The following is a 20,685-nucleotide window of genomic DNA, read 5'->3' as shown; positions in this document are numbered from 1 at the left end:
AAATTATGACTCCAAATACCTTTTACTCTCAAACCCGGCATGGATGGCAACCATGGGCGTGCCTACCTGCTGGAAAAAGTTGGGGCCGCTTCAAGAATGTTCAAAAAAACATCATGTTCAACGTAAGGTGTTTAGGTAGGCCAAAAGGCTCCGTGTAAGAGCACCTTGTTTCTCGGAATCCGTAAAATGAGCCCAAATTTTCATTAACTTGTATGACCAATTAAAGGAACATTGCCAAGTTGTTTTTTTTGACAAATTTCGCATTTTCTGAAGATTTCTTGGTCAAAAAGGTCGATAAATGGCCAGATGTGTCACAACTTGCATGCACTATCGAAAATCATTCAAACCATGCTTGCAAAAGTTTGCGTCATTTAGAGAATGTCCAAAACTAGACCATGTTCAACACATAGTGTCCGGATAAAGCCAGAATGCTTTGTTTGAGAGCACACTTTCTCTCGACATCCTTGAAACGGCCCCAATTTTTTTCATGGCCTTGTATGACTAATTCAAGACACCATGTCAAGTTGTTATGATTTTCGACAAATTTTACATCTTCTGGAGTTTTTGGTCAAAAGTGAACAATAAATAATCGGATGTGTCACAACTTGCATATGGTGTCGGAAATTCTTCAAAGTTGGCATGGAAACCAACCATGGGTATGCCCACTTGCTTGCAAAAGTTAGGGTCATTTATCCATAGTCCAGAAAAACCACCAGTTAAGAGGAGTGTGTCAGACTAGGCCACACGGGTGTATCTGAAAGCATGTACTTTTTCCTATTTTAAAAGCTTTGTTGTTTGCAATTTCTGCCATTATCACTCAACATAAACATTTTCCCATGTCCTACCATTTCTAGAGTTTTGTCAAAATTTTGGAATTTCAAACTGTACGAATTTTTTAAAAATGAAAAAACTTTTACCAAAATAAAATTCTCAAGAATTGCTAAAAAAATAAACACTTATAAACCATGTACATTTTCCAAATTTATCAACTTTTGTTGAAAGCAAACATTTCATAAATTTATGACAAAAACTCGAAAACTGGAATATTTTTTGAAATTCCACAAAAAAAATCAAACTTGTAAACAACATTTGAAAACAAGAACATTTTTCGGTCTTCTAAAAATATTTAATTTTTTTAGCAGGTTTCAAAAAGAATAATAAACTGAAAAATGAATTAACAGAAAAGTAGAAGAAAAGCGGGAAAATAGAAAGAAAAAATGCTTAGGCCTTGACCCAGCTAGGCGACGGCATCACTCCCTTCGGGGGGCTGTTGGGCCGGCCAAGCGTTCACGAATTTGAAAATTTTCCTCGATTTTGAATAAATATTCACTAATTTCAAAAAAAAATTGCAGATTTTCAAAAAAGGTTCACTAAAAAAGTAATATTTTAAAAAAATTGAAAAAGATTCACAAATTTAAGAAAAGTTCATGAATTTGATTATCTAATTTTAAAAAGTTCATGTGTTTCAAAATAAATAAAAGAAAGGATAACAAAAGGAAAAAAAGAAAAAGAAAAACCCAAATAAAAGAGGACAAAACCAGGTTTAAAAAACACGAAAAACTGGCCTAAAAATTCACGAAGTTACATTTTCCACATAAAAAGCGAAAAGGAAAGCATGTGAGCCTAACAAGTAAGATGTCTCGGTTGGTTACTAGAACTTGAAGTAATCCTTGAGGGTTGGATTTCGAATCCCCCGTGGCGGACATTTCTTGAAGATTAAAAATAAAGAGCAGTAGTGGTCAATACTAACCGCACCGTGCAAATGCTCCCTGACCAAGTTTGTGTACTCATCAGGGTTGGGTTGAGTTGAGGGTGCAGCCCGTGCGCTAATTGGGCTTCGTGGTGGCTATACATGAAAAAATCTTGAATTCTACTGAGGTCTGTTCTGTCCTAAACTGTTCCAGAATGTTATTTGTTTCATATGAAGATTCCAAAAGCACACAAAAAAGTTCGCCGGGCCTTGTACTAGCGGTACATACATAGGGCGCGTATTGGTGGGCTCGGCACGGGCGACGCATTTTAAAAAAGACCATACTGCCCTTTATTATGACGGGGTATAGAGCGATCTCATCCGTTAATGTATTTAGAGGGGTTGTACCGAAGCAGAAATGTTAAAATGACGCAACACGAAGTGTCCTATGATGCTGTCAGTGGCCTATTTATGATGATGCCTTTACGATAATTCGCAAGAGCGCTCGTCCGCGCCTGCTCACGGAATCGGCTGGCGTCCATCGGGGTCCAGAGTATTAGCGCGTGATGTATACTGCCACAGTAGTCTACGGATATTTTAATGGGAGGGGAGATGGGAGGGGGACAACGTTTGTATCTAGCGGAGGGACGGTCGTTAGCGCTAACGACGTTAAGGGCAGAAGCAAAGGTGTACCAGAAGCACGGACGGAGGGTAGCAAGGTGTACCGGAGGCACAGACGGGTCAACCACAGCTACTAATTTATGTGAACAACAAATTCCAACATTTATGTCTGCATAAAGCATACTGATGATACATCTCAGAAAACAGAAAACGACCATTTGTTCTTTACAGGGAAGCGACTGCAGGCTGGAAAACAACCACAGCTACTAATTTATGAAAACAACAAATTGAAACATTATTTCTGCATGAAGCATACTGATACACCTCACAGGACGGAAAACTACCAACTCTTTTTTAACAATTTCTTTTCTCGTTTTGCAAACGAATGGCTACAGAGCCCTCATCAAGATAGATTTGCAATGTAGAGTATAATCATTCACAGATGGTGCTTGGGTCGAATCCAGTAGATGGAACAACATGGAGGACGACCTTAGGCTTGTTGCAAGTATTCTTCCTGTGGCCACCAACCCCACAGTTTGAGCATTTTGCTTCTTTCCTCTCTTTGTGAGGCATGTCACCTCTCTTCGGGCATGTGGGGCTCTTGTGTCCTGGTTCCCGGCATATACTACAGAAGCAAGTTCACTTACTTGTGCCATAACCATTCGCAGCATGCACATTAGGAGTGTGTGACTTATTCTTTGCACTCTGGTCGTCGTATGGAGGTTTGTCCCTGCTGGTGGTTGGTCGGCCTGGTTTCCGTTTGCGTTCTGGAGCTCTGAGGCCACTAAAATTACCAACTGCACTTCCTTCAGCATCACTGCACGCTGTGTTGTAGGGGACAGACAGGGGAACCAAATCTTTTTGTTTTATTTTTTGTGTCTCAATTCTTGCTTCCAAGCCCATACCATCCTGCAAGGCTGCTATTGGAGTCAATGTGTCCATTGCTTTCTTCAAGATATCCATGGCACACTCGTATGCTTCTGTGTTGGAATCACCCAAATGCACAACTTCGAGAGCATGAGTGTACAAGTTTGAGTGCCTGAATGTAACTGAGTTCAGAGAAATGATGTCCTTCTGGAGGTGTGATAGATGATTTGGTAGAACATCCCGTGCGTCCTTTGTCCATCGTTTCAAAATATGGTGTGCTTGTATACAGTCTATACCAAGGAAGTCAAGGACCTACAAAGCAGAAATCATACTAGGTTATGGTATTCTAACTGATGGGAAAGTTTGTCTTTTTTTTGGTACCTTCACTGAATGGCAGCAAAGCAAGCCTGTGTGCTCGAAGTTAGCACACTCGCACCTCAGTTTGTCTGCTAGTTTGTCAACTTCTACCCTGTACACTACTCTGCACCATTTCTCATGTTTTTCTGGATGGTATCGCCGTACCAAATAAGTTTCTCCCTTGCAGACCTCTTCTACTTTGTACTGCATTGATTCATACACAACATCGCCAAACTTATCGAACATAGCCCGGGTGTATATCTCACTGGCATGCATTTCAAGTGGTGCATTCATTTTCATGACTGGGGGTGTCTGCATTGAGGCAAAGAAGAATTAGTAACATAAGATGTAGTAGTCAGCTGAAAACAGAACAAGCTCATGAAGCTAGTTGGAAATCTTACTATTTTTGTACGCCTCTCTTCATAGTTTTCACTTGCCTCCCTATTGAAAAGTAGCCTCATGTATTGACGGACAAATAGGTGCATTGGGCAACTTGCTGGGACATAACCCTTCAGCATGTGGTTGGCACTCTCGCTGCGCTGTGTGCTTGTCATCTTCGCGCAGAATTTGCCGTTGAAGTATGGCTTTGCCCATTTCTCCCTTGTTTCATAGATGTTTGTGAGGTAAGGGTGTGTTTGTAAACCATGGCTTTCTATCAGATCCTTCCATGCAGTCTCAAACTCATCAACTGTTAGCATGTGTTGGATTCTCTTGTGAAACTCTGATCTGAATTTGCTTCGTTTTGTATAAAGTGGGCCAAGTTTTTCCTTTGCACTCTTGAGCACATGCCACTTGCACCACCTGTGAGTTGTGTCGGGCATGACGTTCTCCAGTGCTAGCTCCATCGCCCTGCACTGATCTGAATCCAGAAGTTGATTTTTACCATGATTGTTATTTTTGCCGAAAAAATACATGTGAAATGTAAGAAGAAGTTGGAAGGTGTCGGGTTGTATGTTGTCTAACCTGTAAGTACAGTTTGTGGGTGTTTACCACCCATCATACGGATGAACTCGGTGAATACCCACTCAAAGGTTTCAACAGTCTCATCTCGAACCAGGACGCCGCCAAAGATAATAGTTCGGAAGTGATTGTTGACTCCCACAAATAAGCCGAAAGGCATGTCCTACATATTTGTCCGGTATGTGGTGTCAAATGTTATTGCATCTCCGAAGAAATGGTACTGAGACCTGCTTGCTCCTGTTGACCACAACAAATTCCTTATCCGATTGTCCTCATCTGGCTGCACCCTGTAGTACAAGCCAGAGTCTTTTGCTCCAAGCTCAGCAAAAACTTCCATTGTTTTGCGCACATCATCATCAACTTGTTCTCTGCTGATCTGTCCACACAACCCCCTCAAAGCTCTCTTGCTGAATGGCACGTTGCTCATTGCGCCGAAGAAACTACCAATTATGTTGTACACCTTACCAATACTTATGTTGTTTTCGCGCAGCTGCTTCACAACATCTCTTGTGTATATGTCAATATGTCTGTGTGAAGGCCAGTACAGCTTCTCGCTACAATTTTCCGTTAGTGAGTGATTATGGGATGCTCTGTGCTCACTAATATACCAGCCATTGTCATTTGTCCGGAGTAACCTTATCATTGCGGGACATCGGCAGCGACAGGTTCGTGTGTTGCTTCTTTTGGGGACACCCTGAAGTTTTGACAGACAAATCAAATGTTTTGTTAGTTTGTTCTTCACTTGTACTGGCTGCTGTAGGTACTAATCAGCAAAGATGCGGACTGAATATGTAAAGTTGACTTAGTGAAGCATGTTGCTTACCGAGCAACCACACACAATCTCTTGCATGCACTTTGTTCTCTCCACATTTAGCCTGCTTTTGCTGTACCTGATTCCAAACCCTTTTTCCCATAAATAGAGATTGTAAAAATCGTACGCCTCCCCAAGTGAATCAAATGTGCTTCCGACTACATGTACTATGACGGTTGGTGTCTTCTCATTTGCATAACCACGAAGTGCTTTTTCCAGGGCAGTTGTCCCGCCGGCGCAGGGGGGGAGCGTTCCATTGGTGCTCTTCCAACACGGACTCTGCATAGACGAGAACTCTGTTGTCAGATGTTCGGAAGCAAGCATGCAAACCAATAATTCACTCAGAACCTATGGCTGCAGCGGTCTGCTTTATGTGATATGGAGTTCCATATATAGGTTGTCAGTCATATCTTGCAATGGAAAGAAAAATTCAGAACAAGTACGAACTGGGCAAACCGGAGCGATTGAGAGGGTATACCTCCTTGTCCATCCAGGCACCTGAGGATCGTCCCTCCCTGTTGACGTCTTTGAAGGTGCCACCGTCAGGGCGACGGCTTCGCAAGTACTGTTCAGATCGGCATCCACTGTAAGCGCTGCATCCCCAGCGTCGCCCATGCTGGAATCTGACCGGGCGCGGATAAGAACTTCAGCGCCTTCGTCATACTCCAGGGAGTTGTCGTGGGATAGATCCATCGGCGGAAATCTACCAAAAATCAAAGCGACCGCAATAGTTGGATGTCTTCCTGTACGGCGCCACCGACAACTTCGATGGAGAGGCGAAACAAAAGTGAAGGGAACATACCTGTCCATGGGATCCGACAGGAACTCAAAGCCATTGCTTTCCGCCTCCGCCGTCGCCATGCCCGCGAGCTCGGGAGCTTGTGCGGCGGATCAAGGGATATGGTTTCTTTTTTTTCGCTTCCGTAAAGCCGAGTTAAGTCGGGGGTCCCACTGGTGGGGCAGGGGCAGCTGGGGGGTAATTTTCCGTCATATGCAAATTGGATGTCGTTACATGTTAACGGGTTAAGTACCGTGTTGTTGCCGGTTATGTACCAATGGAACATCAGGCAGCGACCGTCCGAATTACTGCCCGAAGACGGGCCTGTTTCCGTATACGACTGTTCGTTTCAAAATAGATGACTCAACTTTATACAAAATTAATACAAAATTGGATCATCTATTTTTTAGAATGGAGGAAGTATGTTCGTACCCGCGCACTGCCAGCGGAGGCAATCGTCACGTCCACGCGTTGATCTCCATTTCGCCAGCACTAACGGGAGCAGGCAAGGACGAGCGCTCTATCGCCGCACTCGATGCCTTTAGCTTTATAATGGGATGTCTTACAGAAAATAGAGCAAAGTGGTCGCTCTTTGTAGTCTTCTTTTGGATTGTTGCACTCGAGCGTGCTATGACATCTTTTGAGACAAAAATGATAAATTTTGAATGAAATTGGAGCCCTTGTGTATATACCAAAATGTTTGCTTTAGAGGTCGGCTGTACTATTACGTGGTTAATGGGTCTGTGCTCTAGAAGCTAATCAATTGTCCACTGCTAGTATTAGTTTGGTCACTTTGGATCCGTCCACTTGAAACTAATACGCGGTTTTTCATCCAATGATATAATAACTTATCATCATCATCATCATAATATCATTAACAACTTATCATCATAATACATCATTGTCATATAACAACTCATCATCATCATTTTCGTCCATGGGACATCATATAACAACTTGGTCACTAGTCATAATAACAACTCCTTCTCATCATCATCATAGTACTCATAATCACAACTCCTCCTCATCATCATCATCAACTCTAACACACTGTAGCAGATAATAACAACTTCTCGTCATCATCATAGTCATAATCAACACTAACTAATTGTTCGTAATACCTAGGACCTACTCCTCTCTCCTAGGTAAAATACCATAAAACAGATAAACCGGTCCATCTCCATAATGGAGAATGGAGATAAACCTATCTCCAACTTGTGGCTTGCGCACATTCATGTTGTTTCCAGTTAGTTGTGTGTGCGCATTCATCACTTTGCTCCATTCTTTGATTTTGAGTCTTTCATCATTTGACGAAATCGAGTATGCACTGTGGTAAGTCTTCGAAGGAGTTGGTCGTAAGCTAACCATATGCATATCACCTTCGATAAACATCATGTCCGACACAACCTCCTTCGAGAGCCTCTGTTGAAAAATGTAATAGTAACTGATACGTCTCCAACATATCTATAATTTTTTATTGTTCCATGCTGTTATATTATCATTCTTGGATGTTTTATAATCATTTTATAACATTTTTGGCTACAAACCTATTGACATAGTGCCAAGTGCATGTTTTTTGCTTTTTTTACATCGCAGGAAATCAATACCAAACGGAGTCCAAATGCAACGAAGTTTCACAGTGACTTTTTATGGACCAGAAGACACCCAATGGGCCAAGGCATAACCTGGCGAGTGCTCTGAGGGGAGCACAACCCACCAGGGCGCGCCTGGGGGCCCAGGCGCGCTCCGGTGGGTTGTGCCCATCTCGGGCATCCCCCACACCGACTCTTTGCTCTATAAATATCCCAATATTCCAGAAACCCTAGGGGAGTCGACAAAATTTTGTTCTGGCTGCCACAGAGTCCAGAACCACCAGATCCAATCTAGACACCATCTCGGAGGGGTGCATCATGTCCATTGGTGCCTCTCCGATGATGCGTGAGTAGTTCTTTGTAGACCTACAGGTCCGTAGTTAGTAGCTAGATGGCTTCCTCTCTCTCGTTTGATTCTCAATTATATGGTCTCCTGGAGATCCATATGATGTTACTCTTTTTTTTTGCGGTGTGTTTGTTGGGATCCGATGAACTTTGAGTTTATGATCAGATCTATATCTTTATCCATGAAAGTTATTTGAGTCTACTTTGATCTCTTATATGCATGATTACTTATAGCCTCGTATTTTTTCTCCGATATTTAGGTTTTGTTTGGCCAACTTGATCTATTTATCTTGCAATGGGAAGAGGTGCTTTGTAGTGGGTTCGATCTTATGGTGCTTGATCCCAGTGACAGAAAGGGAACCGACACGTATGTATCGTTGCTACTAAGGATAAAACGATGGGGTATATTTCTACATAAATAGATCTTGTCTACATCATGTCATCGTTCTTATTGCATTACTCTGTTTCTCCATGAACTTAATACACTAGATGCATGCTGGATAGCGGTCGATGTGTGAATTAATAGTAGTAGATGCAGGCAGGAGTTGGTCTACTAATCTTGGACGTGATGCCTATGTAATGATCATTGCCTGGATATCCTCATGATTATTTGAAGTTCTATCAATTGCCCAACAGTAATTTGTTCACCCACCATTTGCTATTCTTCTCGAGAGAAGCCACTAGTGAAACCTATGGCCCCCGGGTCTCTTCTTTATTATATTTCCTTTGCGATCTATTTTCCTTTTCTTTTATTTTCAAATCTATTAAACCAAAAATACAAAAATACCTTGATGCACTTTATTTTATTTGGCGTTCGATCTATCAATATTTACAACTCTCTCACATCCGTTTGCCAATTTTTGGTGCTGTTACCCGAAAGGGATTGACAACCCCTTTAACACGTCGGATTGCGAGTATTTGTTATTTGTGTGCAGGTGTTGTTTATGTAGTGTTGCTTGGTTCTCCTACTGGTTCGATAACCTTGGTTTCATCACTGAGGAAAATACCTACCATCGTTGTGCTGCATCATCCCTTCCTCTTTGCAGAAATACCGACGTAGCTTCAAGCCGCATGAAAAGGAATTTTTGGCGCCGTTGCCGGGGAGGATCTTCAACACATACCAGGTTCCTAATCACAAATCTCATCTCCTCGCAATTTACATTATTTGCCATTTGCCTCTCGTTTTCCTCTCCCCCACTTCACAAAAATTTGCCGTTTTATTCGCCCTCTTTTTCGTTCGCCATTTTCTCATCAGATCTATTTTGTGTCCGTTCTTGTTTGCCTATTCATGTTACCACAAAGAAAATATTATGAAGTTCCTTACACCAATATTTTGCTTGAAATTGAGAAAAGTACTAAGAATTATATGACTACACAATTTGACCATAATAAGTATTTTACTGAAGAACTTAAGGAACACTCCGTTGTGTTGGATGCTATTACAAAGCAACTTGATGATATTAGTAAAGAAGTTTGCAATCTCTAATCTAAATATGCTTTTGCTGAAAGTTTGCTAGGAAAAATATCCGATGCAGAAGCTACTCTAGTAAACCAAATGGCTGCTAAACCAATCTCTCTAGAAGATAAAAGTGATGAAGATCTTAAAGTGATTGGTGTTTCTTCTATTGGTTCCTTGTTTAGTAAAGTTAAAATTGATTAAAAAGGGACTGGAGAAGAGTCAACTTTAGCTAGAAGGCATCCCTAAAATTCGGAGGGTGAAAATCTTGTTGAGAAAATTGATAAAAGTAGGTTTGAAGAGGTCAACACTTTAGCTAGTGATGTGCCCACTATTTTGGATTACAAAGACTTTAATTATGATAGTTTCTCTTTGATTGATTGTATTTCTTTGTTGCAATCCATAATAAATTCACCCCATGCCTATGAACAAAATAAAGCTTTTACTAAACATATTGTTGATGCTATGATGAAAGCTTTTGAAGAAAAGTTTGAATTAGAGGTCTCAATCCCTAGAAAATTACATGATGAGTGGGAACCTACTATCAAAGTCAAGATTAAAAATTATGAGTGTTTTGCTTTATGTGACTTGGGTGCTAGTGTTTCTACGATTCCAAAATCTTTATGTGATGTGCTTGGTCTTGCCGATTTTGAAGAATGTTCTTTAAATTTGCACTTGGCGAATTCTACTATTAAAAAGCCTATGGGAAGAATTAATGATGTTCTTATTCTTTCAAATAGGAATTATGTGCCCATAGATTTTATTGTTCTTGATATTTATTGCAATCCGTCTTGTCCAATTATTCTCGGTAGACTGTTTTTACGCACTATCGGTGCCGTGATTGATATGAAAGAAGGCAATATTAAGTTTCAATTTCCACTAAGGAAGTGTATGGAACACTTCTCTAGAACAATAATTAGGCCACCATATGAATCAATCATGAGGGAATCTTATGGATCTAGAACCAAAGATGACAACACTTAGATCCATGCTTTATGCCTAGCTAAGGGCGTGAAACAATAGCGCTTGTTGGGAGGCAACCCAATGAATAAAATTTATTTTTTGCTTTTGCTTTCTGTTCTTGAGTGTTTGCACAATTATGCTACTGTTATGATTATGTTTTTGTGTTTTAATTAGTGTTTGTGCCAAGTAAAGCCTTTAGGATCTTCTTGAGTGATATTGATTTGATCTTGTTTAAAAATAGAAAATTTTGCGCCCAGAAAAATAATTTACCTAAATCACAGAAGCGTGATTTTGCTCTTAATTTTTTATGCAAGATTCATATACAAATTTCCCAGGTCGTCCAAATTTAGCAGAATGTTTTGAGTTACATAAGTATTCGCATAATTCAGATTGCTACAGACTGTTCTGTTTTTTACAGATTCTATTTTCTTTGCGTTGTGTGCTTGTTTTAATGGCTCTATGGTTTTCCTTGATGAGTTTTAGCCATGGAAAATTTGGAATATAGTAGATATAATACAAAAATAAAATATGAATTGGTTTACAACAGTACTTATAGTAGTGATTTGTTTTCTTATACTAACGGATCTCACGAAAGTTTTGTTGAGTTTTGTGTGATTGAAGTTTTCAAGTTTTGGGTTATCTTATGATGGATGAAGGAATAAGGAGTAAGAAGAGCCTAAGCTTGGGGATGCCCATGGCATCCCAAGCTATTATCCAAAGAGAAGCAAGCAACTAAGCTTGGGGATGCCCCGAGTGGCATCCCCTCTTTCTTCTAACAACCATCGGTATTTTACTCGAAGCTATATTTGTATTCCTCACATACTATGAGTTTTGCTTGGAGTGTCTTGTATGATATGAGTCCTTGCTTGTTTTCCTTTATATTTTAAGTCATCAATCCTTCCTGGACACACCTATTTGAAAGAGCCAAAATTATGCCATGACTTGTTAGAATTGCTCTCTATGCTTCACTTAAATTTTTATGAGCTATGGATTTGCTCTAGTGCTTCACTTATTTCTTTTTTAGCACGGTGTGCTTGGTTACTTTTGAAGAAATGCTCTCTTGCTTCACTTAGATTTGTTTGAGAGTTAGTAAAATTTTCAAGAAATTCTCTCTTGCTTCACTTAAATTATTTCGAGAGAAAGAAAAATTATGCTCATGATCTTCACTTATATTCGTTTGAGCCTATCAAAAGCAACACATGAAAATTAGTTCCAAGGTGATAGATATCCAAGAAGGATATAATAAAAACTTTCATGAAGATCATTGGACAAAATAAACTTGATTTCTTGTAATAGTTTTGAGATATGATGATGTGATATGTGAGCCATGTTGATAAGTAATTGTGCTTTAGTAAGAATATTGTGTTAATGTTTGTGATTCCCTATACAAGCACGAAAAGTCAATAGGCATGCAATGAAATTACATCTTACTTGTGGTGCATTATTCGTTGTTAATTATGCTTAATGCTCGCTTATGAGATTATTCATTTCTTGGTTGGTCGCTTCCCAGTCTTTTGCTAGCCTTCATTTTGCACTAAGTATGACCTATACTTGTGCATCCAAATCCTTAAACCCAGTTTTGCCATATGAGTCCACTATACCTTCCTATACCTACCTATATTTTCGTGTCGTTCTAAGAAAATTTGTATGTGCCAGCTCTAATTTCAAAATAAATTTCTCTTTTGTGTGCTCCTACCGCTCGCGGGGCGGTGAGGAGTGACCCATATTTTCCATGCTAAGATGTGTTATTCTCGCGATGAGTGTTTATTCATTTGTCATTGCACAAGAGTAAGGCAAAGGTATTAGGGATGCCCGTTCCCGAAATGAAAAAAAATTACTTTATGTTGTCAAATAAAAAATTTCCTGGAAAGTGTTGGTATGGAAGGCAACCGTGGATTCGGCTAGCCATGGAAAGTGAAAGTATGGTGGAAAAATGAATAAACTTTATTTCCTGTTTGGGAATTGCCTATGATATATCTAAGCATGGAAAGTGTGGAGAACTTTAAGTCGTTTTCGTTGGTGGGAAAAGTATACCTTCCAATTTTTTTTATCTCTAAGTTTTTCGTTTTGAGCTCTGGCACCTCTACAAATCCCTACTTCCCTTTGAAGAGCCTTTATTTTACTTTATGCAATTTTTATTTTGAATTTGAGTCTCCATCTTCTCTTATAAAGCACCAACCAGGAGGTACTATGATCGTACTTGAGCATTGGGTGTAGTTAATATGCGAGTGTGTTTCATGAATGGATCAATGATTGAGCATGATGGTCTAGGGATAACTTATTTTAGCCTTGATATTTTGAAAGACATGGTTGCTTGTTGATATGCTTGAGTATTTAAGTTATCATGTCAAAACTAGACTATTGCTTTGAACCATATAAACGTCCAAATGACCATGCTATAAAGAAAAGAATATGACATGGCATGATAGGCAGCATTCCACATCAAAAATTCTGTTTTTTATCATTTACCTACTCGAGGCCGAGTAGGAATTAAGCTTGGGGATGCTGTACGTCTCCAACATATCTATAATTTTTTATTGTTCCATGCTGTTATATTATCATTCTTGGATGTTTTATAATCATTTTATAGCCATTTTATATCATTTTTTGGTACTAACCTATTGAAATAGCGCCAAGTGCCAGTTGCTATTTTTTCATGTTTTTTACATCGCATGAAATCAATACCAAACGGAGTCCAAATGCAACGAAACTTCACGGAGATTTTTATGGACCAGAAGACACCCAATGGGCCAAGGCAGCACCTAGGGAATGCTCTAAGGGGAGCACAACCAACCAGGGTGCGCCTGGGGGCCCAGGCGCGCCCCGGTGGGTTGTGCCCACCTCGGGACTCCCCCGCACCGACTCTTTGCTCTATAAATACCCCAATAGTCCAGAAACCCTAGGGGAGTCGACGAAATTTTATTCCAGCCGCCGCAGAGTCCAAAACCGTCAGATCCAATCTAGACACCATCTCGGAGGGATGCATCATGTCCATTGGTGCCTCTCCAATGATGTGTGGGTAGTTCTTTGTAGACCTACGGGTCCGTAGTTAGTAGCTAGATGACTTCCTCTCTCTCGTTTGATTCTCAATACAATGGTCTCTTGGAGATCCATATGATGTAACTCTTTTTTTTGCGGTCTGTTTGTTGGGAACCGATGAACTTTGAGTTTATGATAAGATCTATCTTTTTATCCATGAAAGTTATTTGAGTCTTCATTGATCTCTTATATGCATGATTACTTATAGCCTCGTATTTCTTCTCCGATATTTGGGTTTTGTTTGGCCAACTTGATCTATTTATCTTGAAATGGGAAGAGGTGCTTTGTAGTGGGTTCGATCTTACGGTGCTTGATCCCAGTGACAAAAAGGGAACCGACACGTATGTATCGTTGCTACTAAGGATAAAATGATGGGGTATATTTCTACATAAATAGATCTTGTCTACGTCATGCCATCGTTCTTATTGCATTACTCCGTTTCTCCATAAACTTAATACACTAGATGCATGCTGGATAGCGGTCGATGTGTGGAGTAATAGTAGTAGATGCAGGCAGGAGTCGGTCTACTAATCTTGGACGTGATGCTTATGTAATGATCATTGCCTGGATATCGTCATGATTATTTGAAGTTCTATCAATTGCCCAACAGTAATTTGTTCACCCACCATTTGCTATTCTTCTCGAGAGAAGCCACTAGTGAAACCTACGGTTCCCGGGTCTCTTCTTTATTATATTTGCCTTTGCAATCTATTTTCCTTTACTTTTATTTTCAGATCTATTAAACCAAAAATACAAAAATACCTTTCTGCACTTTATTTTATTTGGCGTTCGATCTATCAATATTTACAACTCTCTCACGTCTGTTTGCCAATTTCTGGCGCCGTTACCCGAAAGGGATTGACAACCCCTTTAAAACGTCGGGTTGCGAGTATTTGTTATTTGTGTGCAGGTGTTATTTACGTAGTTTTGCTTGGTTCTCCTACCGGTTCGATAACCTTGGTTTCATCTGGAAATACCTACCGTTGTTGTGCTGCATCATCCCTTCCTCTTTGGGGAAATACCGACGTAGCTTCAAGCCGCATCAGTAACATATATAGTTAGCAATGTAGTTTACTTAAGAAGATACAATCATTAACAAAATCTTACCAAGTTTTTGGCAATGAAGTTACAATCAAGCAATTTATGGACTAGTGGCACGTATCTAGTAAAATTTGGGCTAATAGAGTGATTGGTTTTAAAGGCCTCAACATCATCTATGAATGAGACAAGATAACCTTTCTCCTCACAATTAAGCTCGGAGTCATTGCTGTAGTATGTCCTGTCTACAGCCTTCCGAGTATTTGTTGAAGATAAGAAATAAGCTGACAATTATAAATAAATAAGTTTAGTACCGATGAACACCAAATATTTTTAAATTGACAATATAAGTTACTTAACTTAACAAATTAGTTTGACAAACTCACATTTAGGCAAAACTGGAGGCATATCCACATCCACCCAGATGCCGGTATTATCATCATCATCATCTTTGGGACGAATATCAAATGTTATTTGCATACCCTCCTCAAATCCATATGCATTGCAGAGAGCTTCCCAATTAGAGCAACCGAAATGGGAGTGATTGACCGCATTGTACAGCTTAACCGGAAACGCATAACCATGTTTAGTTCTTATAAGTGAGCTCTCCTCGTCTCCATATTCTCAAAGTCTTTGAAACCGAGTTTGTTCAACACATATGGTCTTGCATGGCACGGGATGTACTAATCGAATTGAAAAAATTCAGAAATTACACGTTGAACAAAAGAAGCAGAAGTGGTGATATTGATTATGATGAAATGCTTGTCGTTGTGTACCTTACAAACATCAAAGGTCTCTTCCAGCTTCACGGTGAAAAACCTATCATTTTGCAGGTGAGGAAACATGTCGCACAAAACCCAGTCATCGTAGCAGTACTCGCACTCCGGGATCCTATCGTCATCAGATATCTCCTGTGTTCAAAATTCAAAGATTATAGTTCGACGGCAAAACCCAAAATGTCGTTTAATGCTCTTTCCGGCAAATCCAACGCACTCGATATTTCCTACATTCTAGCACAAGCCATGCTAAAATTTACGGAAAAATTCAGCATGACCTTTGCTAAAAAAGGACATATCGAGCGCCTGAAATTGCCGGAACGGAAATTAATCAACACTTCGGCAAAACATAGGCCACTCGGAGGTGTTCCCTGCAAACATAGGCCACTTGGGCAAGCACATATCCTATTTGAGCAACACTAGATATACATGTTTATATCTACATCATATTTGAGCAACACTAGCTAGTACACAACACTAGATATACATGTTTACTCACTATAGACGATGGATGTCAAGGGTGCGGGTGTCGTCGGTGATCTTCTGGGCGTCGTCGACCGGCTCGTCGGTGATCTACGTACCCTGCGCCACATGAGCATTCAAACTTGATGCTCATTACATTTCAATGGTTGAAAATATTAACAAAAACATTTCAATATATCTATATAATCCTAACATTTCATTCGCACAAGAAGCATAACTAAATAGGATCATCATACACTTACTAAATACCCTAGTTCTACTCTAGTTCTACTCTATTCAACACTTACTAAAAATCCTAACATTTCATTCAAACAATATAGGTCTCTCTCTCTCTCTCTAAATTTGGCAATGTGATGTTGACATAACTAAATACCATAGTTCTACTCTATTGAACACTTACTAAAATTTCTATTACCCTAGTTCTACCCTAAATTTTCTTACTACAAACTTCTATTACTAAATTTCATACCTAAAAATTTCTATTATTAAATTTTCAAAAATAGAGGGAGGTGGAGGGAGCGGGAACGAAGGGAGGGGTGAGTGAGGGAGGAGGAGGACGGAGGGAGGAGGAGGACAGACGAGGCAGGGAGGTGGGAGGGAGGAGGGAGAGGGAGGTGGAAGGAGGGAGGGATCGGGAAAGGGACGAGGAGGGGAGGGAGGTGGAAGGAGGAGGGATGGAGGAGGAGCAGGAGCGGCGCGGACGACGGGGTGCGGGGGAGAGTAAGAGTGTGGGGCGGACGGTGGAGAAGATAGGATGGGTTTAGCAGCAATGCGTGTTAGATGAAAGCGCTACTGCTAAACGCCATAGCGGTAGCGCGTTTCCCCAAGCTCGCTACTACTATGCCTAGCCTGGCGGCAACAGTGTGGAAATTATAGTAGTAGCGCTTTTCTCTGTAGACGCGCTACTGCTAGCAACATATATGTAGCGCCCTTTGTGTTCCCACACTGCAGGTAAGTAGCAGTAGCGTTTGCCTTTAACCAGCGCTACTGATAATCCTCTGCGTATAAGGTTTTCCCTAGTAGTGTCATCTGCCCGGTGTGCACTTTTTGCATGAAGAGGCTTTAGATGATTTTAACTCTCCGACGGTAAACTCAAAAGGTTATATGTTAGACTGATTTCAGTCTTTTCTTGACAGAGAATTACTCATTTGAATGGTGAACCATAATTCACCTCCCCATTTTTATCTTCCACTTTCAAGTAAATCAACAAAACTTTGTTTTCTCTTATAGGGGTATGATAAGGAAAAATACCTCTGCAGTTTTATATCAGGTAAATCATTTTTTTCCCATAACCTGTGTATGGTTTTTGCAGCACGAGTACTAGGCTTTGAATTGTCAGTTCTTTACTTATTTGTTGATTTTGGTGAGAGCGGCACATGTAATTCCGGGGACAGGAGGGTGTACGATTTTTCTTTATGAAGAAGGGTGTACGATGTTTGCGTGTAAGTTCGTTATGATTTTCATGTTGGTTGAATCGTGCTCCCAGTTTAGACGGGAGCCCGTGTAGAGTTTATCTTTCTCCTCCACATAGATCAAAGTGCCATATGAACAGGCTATAAGCTTGGTATTATCCTAAATCCCTTGCCCTGTACTGTCCTGACGAACCACACGGACATGGGCCACATTTGGAGTTGGACCACCTTGGCCAGAACGAGCTGCCTGCAGTCACGTCGGCGACGTGTACGCGACGCCACGTCCAAGTGGCCCGTTCCTGTCTCGCCATGTGTCCGGACCGATAACGGCGAACGCGAACGAGTGGTGCCGGGAGACGAGAGGATGCCTCCCACGTCGGCCCTCCATGTCGACCATGCAAATGCCATCCACATGTTGTCCAGTGCTACGCCCAGAATTCACGGAACGAGCTGTGCCGGGGGACGTCGGCGATCCATGTCGACCACTAGCTAGTTGCATGGCTCGGATGCCAAGTAAGGATGGCAATTTTATCTATGGGTACGGTTACCCGCGGATACCGTACCCGTATGGGCAGGGTATGGACATAATTTTATACTCACGGGTAGTATCCATACCCTACCCGTCAAGTCATGGGTAGGGCATGGGTATAGTCTTTTACCCATGGATATACCCATATCTATCCATTTAAACCGACATGTGAACCTTACGCGTGATTCACAAGTGTACCTATGTTAAAGTTGTGTCATGAGTTTGTAAACCTATGTTAAAGTTGTCACCAATTTTCAATTTGAATTAAGATAATTGTCACGTACTCATCTATATGTTATTGAGTTGAGGTCAATGTTTTTTAGTCAAATGTGCCATAGAGAATGTAAAATTATGAATAACTTGTGTACCGTTTGATCTACCCGTTGGGTACCCAATGGGTATGGGTAACCGTCGGGTATGGGTATGGGTAAAGTTTCATACCCATGGGTACGGGTATGGGTAGAATTTTATACCCATTGACCACACGGGTATGGGTATGGTATTGCTCTACCCGCCCCATACCCTACCCATTGCCATCCTTAATGCCAAGCTAAAGGGCTCAATTTTTGGTTGAGGTGGTGGGCCTTGCTAAATGCTATAGCCATACAAAAATGATGCCGCTTTTTGCAGGAGTTTTATTCTCCACTATTGTTATATTCTTATGCATGTATCTGCACCATGCTTGGTCTTTGTGGATCCGATATATGGAGAGGTTGCACATGTGCAGATTCACGTTTTTTGGCAATGCTAGAGGAGAGATTTGCGAACTTTTTTTAAAAAAAGGAGGCCAAGATTTTGCCTCATCTCATTAATAAAGAAGAAGAAAAGTGTCCGGTTAATTAGCAAAAAACGGGCTAAAACCGTCACAACAACCGCACTGGGCAACATCGGCCGACTTATACACGCGTGTGGTGTGAATTTATCCGGTCCAATATATGGGCTTGACCAAGGCATTTCCTATGTATGGTCTAAATTTTAGAGTTTTGCTTCGGTAAGCTAAACTCAATTTTTGTTTGTTTGACCGTGTGCATTCTCAACTTCTCGTATGCAAAGGCGGACAGAGGTGGAGACAGGGGGTGCCAGCCAGGCCCGGGCCCAGTCAACATGCTATTTTTTTTCACTAGAACAATGAGTACTTCTGCTAAAACAGTGTATTAGCTTTCTGTTCCATTGGTTTGACCCTTCCCAAGCTAGTTTTCCGCACTAAAGGCGGACAGTTGAACTTGAGTTCCAACGATAAATGAGTAAAAACTTGTATTATCGAAAGAATATGTTGCGTTGGTTTTTACCTACAAATTAGCTGCTGAATTTCAAGTTTTCCAATAACATCTGTACTGATCAAACATGCTACATGAATTCATTATATATCACGTGTACTTTCAGAAAATATCACATCTAAGACACAACATTGAAACTGACACATTCACAAAGGTCAAGACGAAAAGAGACACAATCACAGGAAGTATATGGCATGACTCCAGAAAAATGTCTTAAATGCACATATTAATCGACAGATCTTACACAAATGTGTTGTGCCGACATACCGTTGTGCGTATACACAGCTGAGTGGACAAGTGGCCACAATGAGATACCCTTGTTACAAAAATATCTCATATAACGCCAACGTACTTGGAAAGCGATGTATTCTCTTCAGTATCAACCTCGGCAATGGGGCAAATGGCCTATATAAAGGAAGAACACACGTCTCTCCACCACAAGCACAAGGAAAGAACACCACAAATTAGTACGTACCAACACTCCATCAACTTCAAAAATGTCTGGTTGGTTTCAAGAGAAGTCCGGCGACGCCACCAAGACGGCGTCCGAGACGGGGCAGTCCATTCAAGACCGCGCCGTTGAGGCAAAAGACCAGACCGGGGCCTTCCTTGGTGAGAAAAGCGAGGCTGTCACGAAGGCTGCCTCCGAGACTACCGAGGCGGCTAAAAAGATGGGCGACGAGGCCATGGGGAAGGTGTCCGAGACGGTGGAAGCCGGTAAGGATCACGCCGTCGAGGGCAAAGACCAGACGGGCAGCTTTTTCGGCGACAAGACTGACGCTGTCAAGAAGACGGCCACCGAGACTGCCGATGCTGCCAAGGAGAAGTCCACCGAGGCCGCACAGCATGTCCAGGACACCGCTGCACAGTACACCAAGGATACCCCGGTCGCCCCCAAGGAAAACGTCTTCCAACAGGTGAATCGGTCACTTTGCAAACTATTCAAAGACAACACAAAATTAACCATGGCAACGAATTTTTTGTGTGGCCATCTGATCTGTTCATGTTGAATTTCTTGAAATGAATGTTTGTTTGTTTGTCTGTTTGTTTGTTTCCAGGCCGGCGGGAATATGGTGGGTGCTGCTACTGACGCCAAGGACGCTGTCATGAACACGCTCGGGATGGGAGGAGACAAGTGAGATGCGGGTGGTGCCACCAAGAAGACCACAAAGGATAATAGGCGTGTCTGCGCCTGCTTGCCCTAGCCCTCCTTCTGTTTCGCTATTCCCTCAATATAATTTAATTTCCAGTTTCATGGCACTAATTACACATGCTCCTTGGTGTAACTTTGTATGATGTATCCGACCGAGGTATGAATATATTTTCCACCAATCATAATCAACACGAGTGATTTGGATGTTGCACATTTTCCCGTAAGAAACATTATGTATAATCATAATGAGCATGAATGATTTGGATGTTGTACATGTTCTCATAAGAAACACCATGTGTAATGTTGACGTCTACACGAGTACCTCCCCCAACAAACACGCACACACATATAGCTCCCGTTGAACATTAAAGTCCTATGAGTTTGAACATCGACAAAACCATCATAGGCGCCTCGTAATTGGCGGTTCCAGATGCTTTGCCTACCTATCGAGAAACACGATGGACGAAGATCGTGAACCGATGATGATTGACGACACCTTGTCGAACTCGACTAGTAATTGCGAGTACATAATAAATAA

General features: G+C 41.2%; 1 protein-coding gene and 1 pseudogene across 1 annotated transcript; one reads left to right on the top strand and one right to left on the bottom strand.

Moving 5' to 3' along the window:
- Positions 1-2,448: 2,448 nt before the first annotated feature.
- LOC123098912 (protein FAR1-RELATED SEQUENCE 5-like) lies at positions 2,449-6,291 on the bottom strand (annotated as a pseudogene).
- Positions 6,292-19,421: 13,130 nt separating this feature from the next.
- On the top strand, positions 19,422-20,336 carry LOC123098915 (ABA-inducible protein PHV A1). The gene is made up of 2 exons (XM_044520992.1): positions 19,422-19,911; positions 20,053-20,336. Exons 1-2 carry the CDS (start codon positions 19,492-19,494, stop codon positions 20,131-20,133), a joined length of 501 nt encoding a protein of 166 aa, XP_044376927.1. The 5' UTR covers positions 19,422-19,491; the 3' UTR covers positions 20,134-20,336.
- Positions 20,337-20,685: the final 349 nt, after the last annotated feature.

The sequence above is a fragment of the Triticum aestivum genome, chromosome 4D (assembly GCF_018294505.1).
Source record: "Triticum aestivum cultivar Chinese Spring chromosome 4D, IWGSC CS RefSeq v2.1, whole genome shotgun sequence".
NCBI classification, from domain to species: Eukaryota; Viridiplantae; Streptophyta; class Magnoliopsida; order Poales; family Poaceae; genus Triticum; species Triticum aestivum.
This window is presented reverse-complemented; position numbering and strand designations above follow the sequence as displayed.

Excerpts from the sequence above, each read along its gene's own strand:
- LOC123098915 (XM_044520992.1), top strand. The coding sequence starts at position 19,492 with ATGTCTGGTTGGTTTCAAGAGAAGTCCGGCGACGCCACCAAGACGGCG. Across the intron at positions 19,912-20,052 it reads AGGAAAACGTCTTCCAACAG|GCCGGCGGGAATATGGTGGG; the intron begins GTGAATCGGTCA and ends GTTTGTTTCCAG.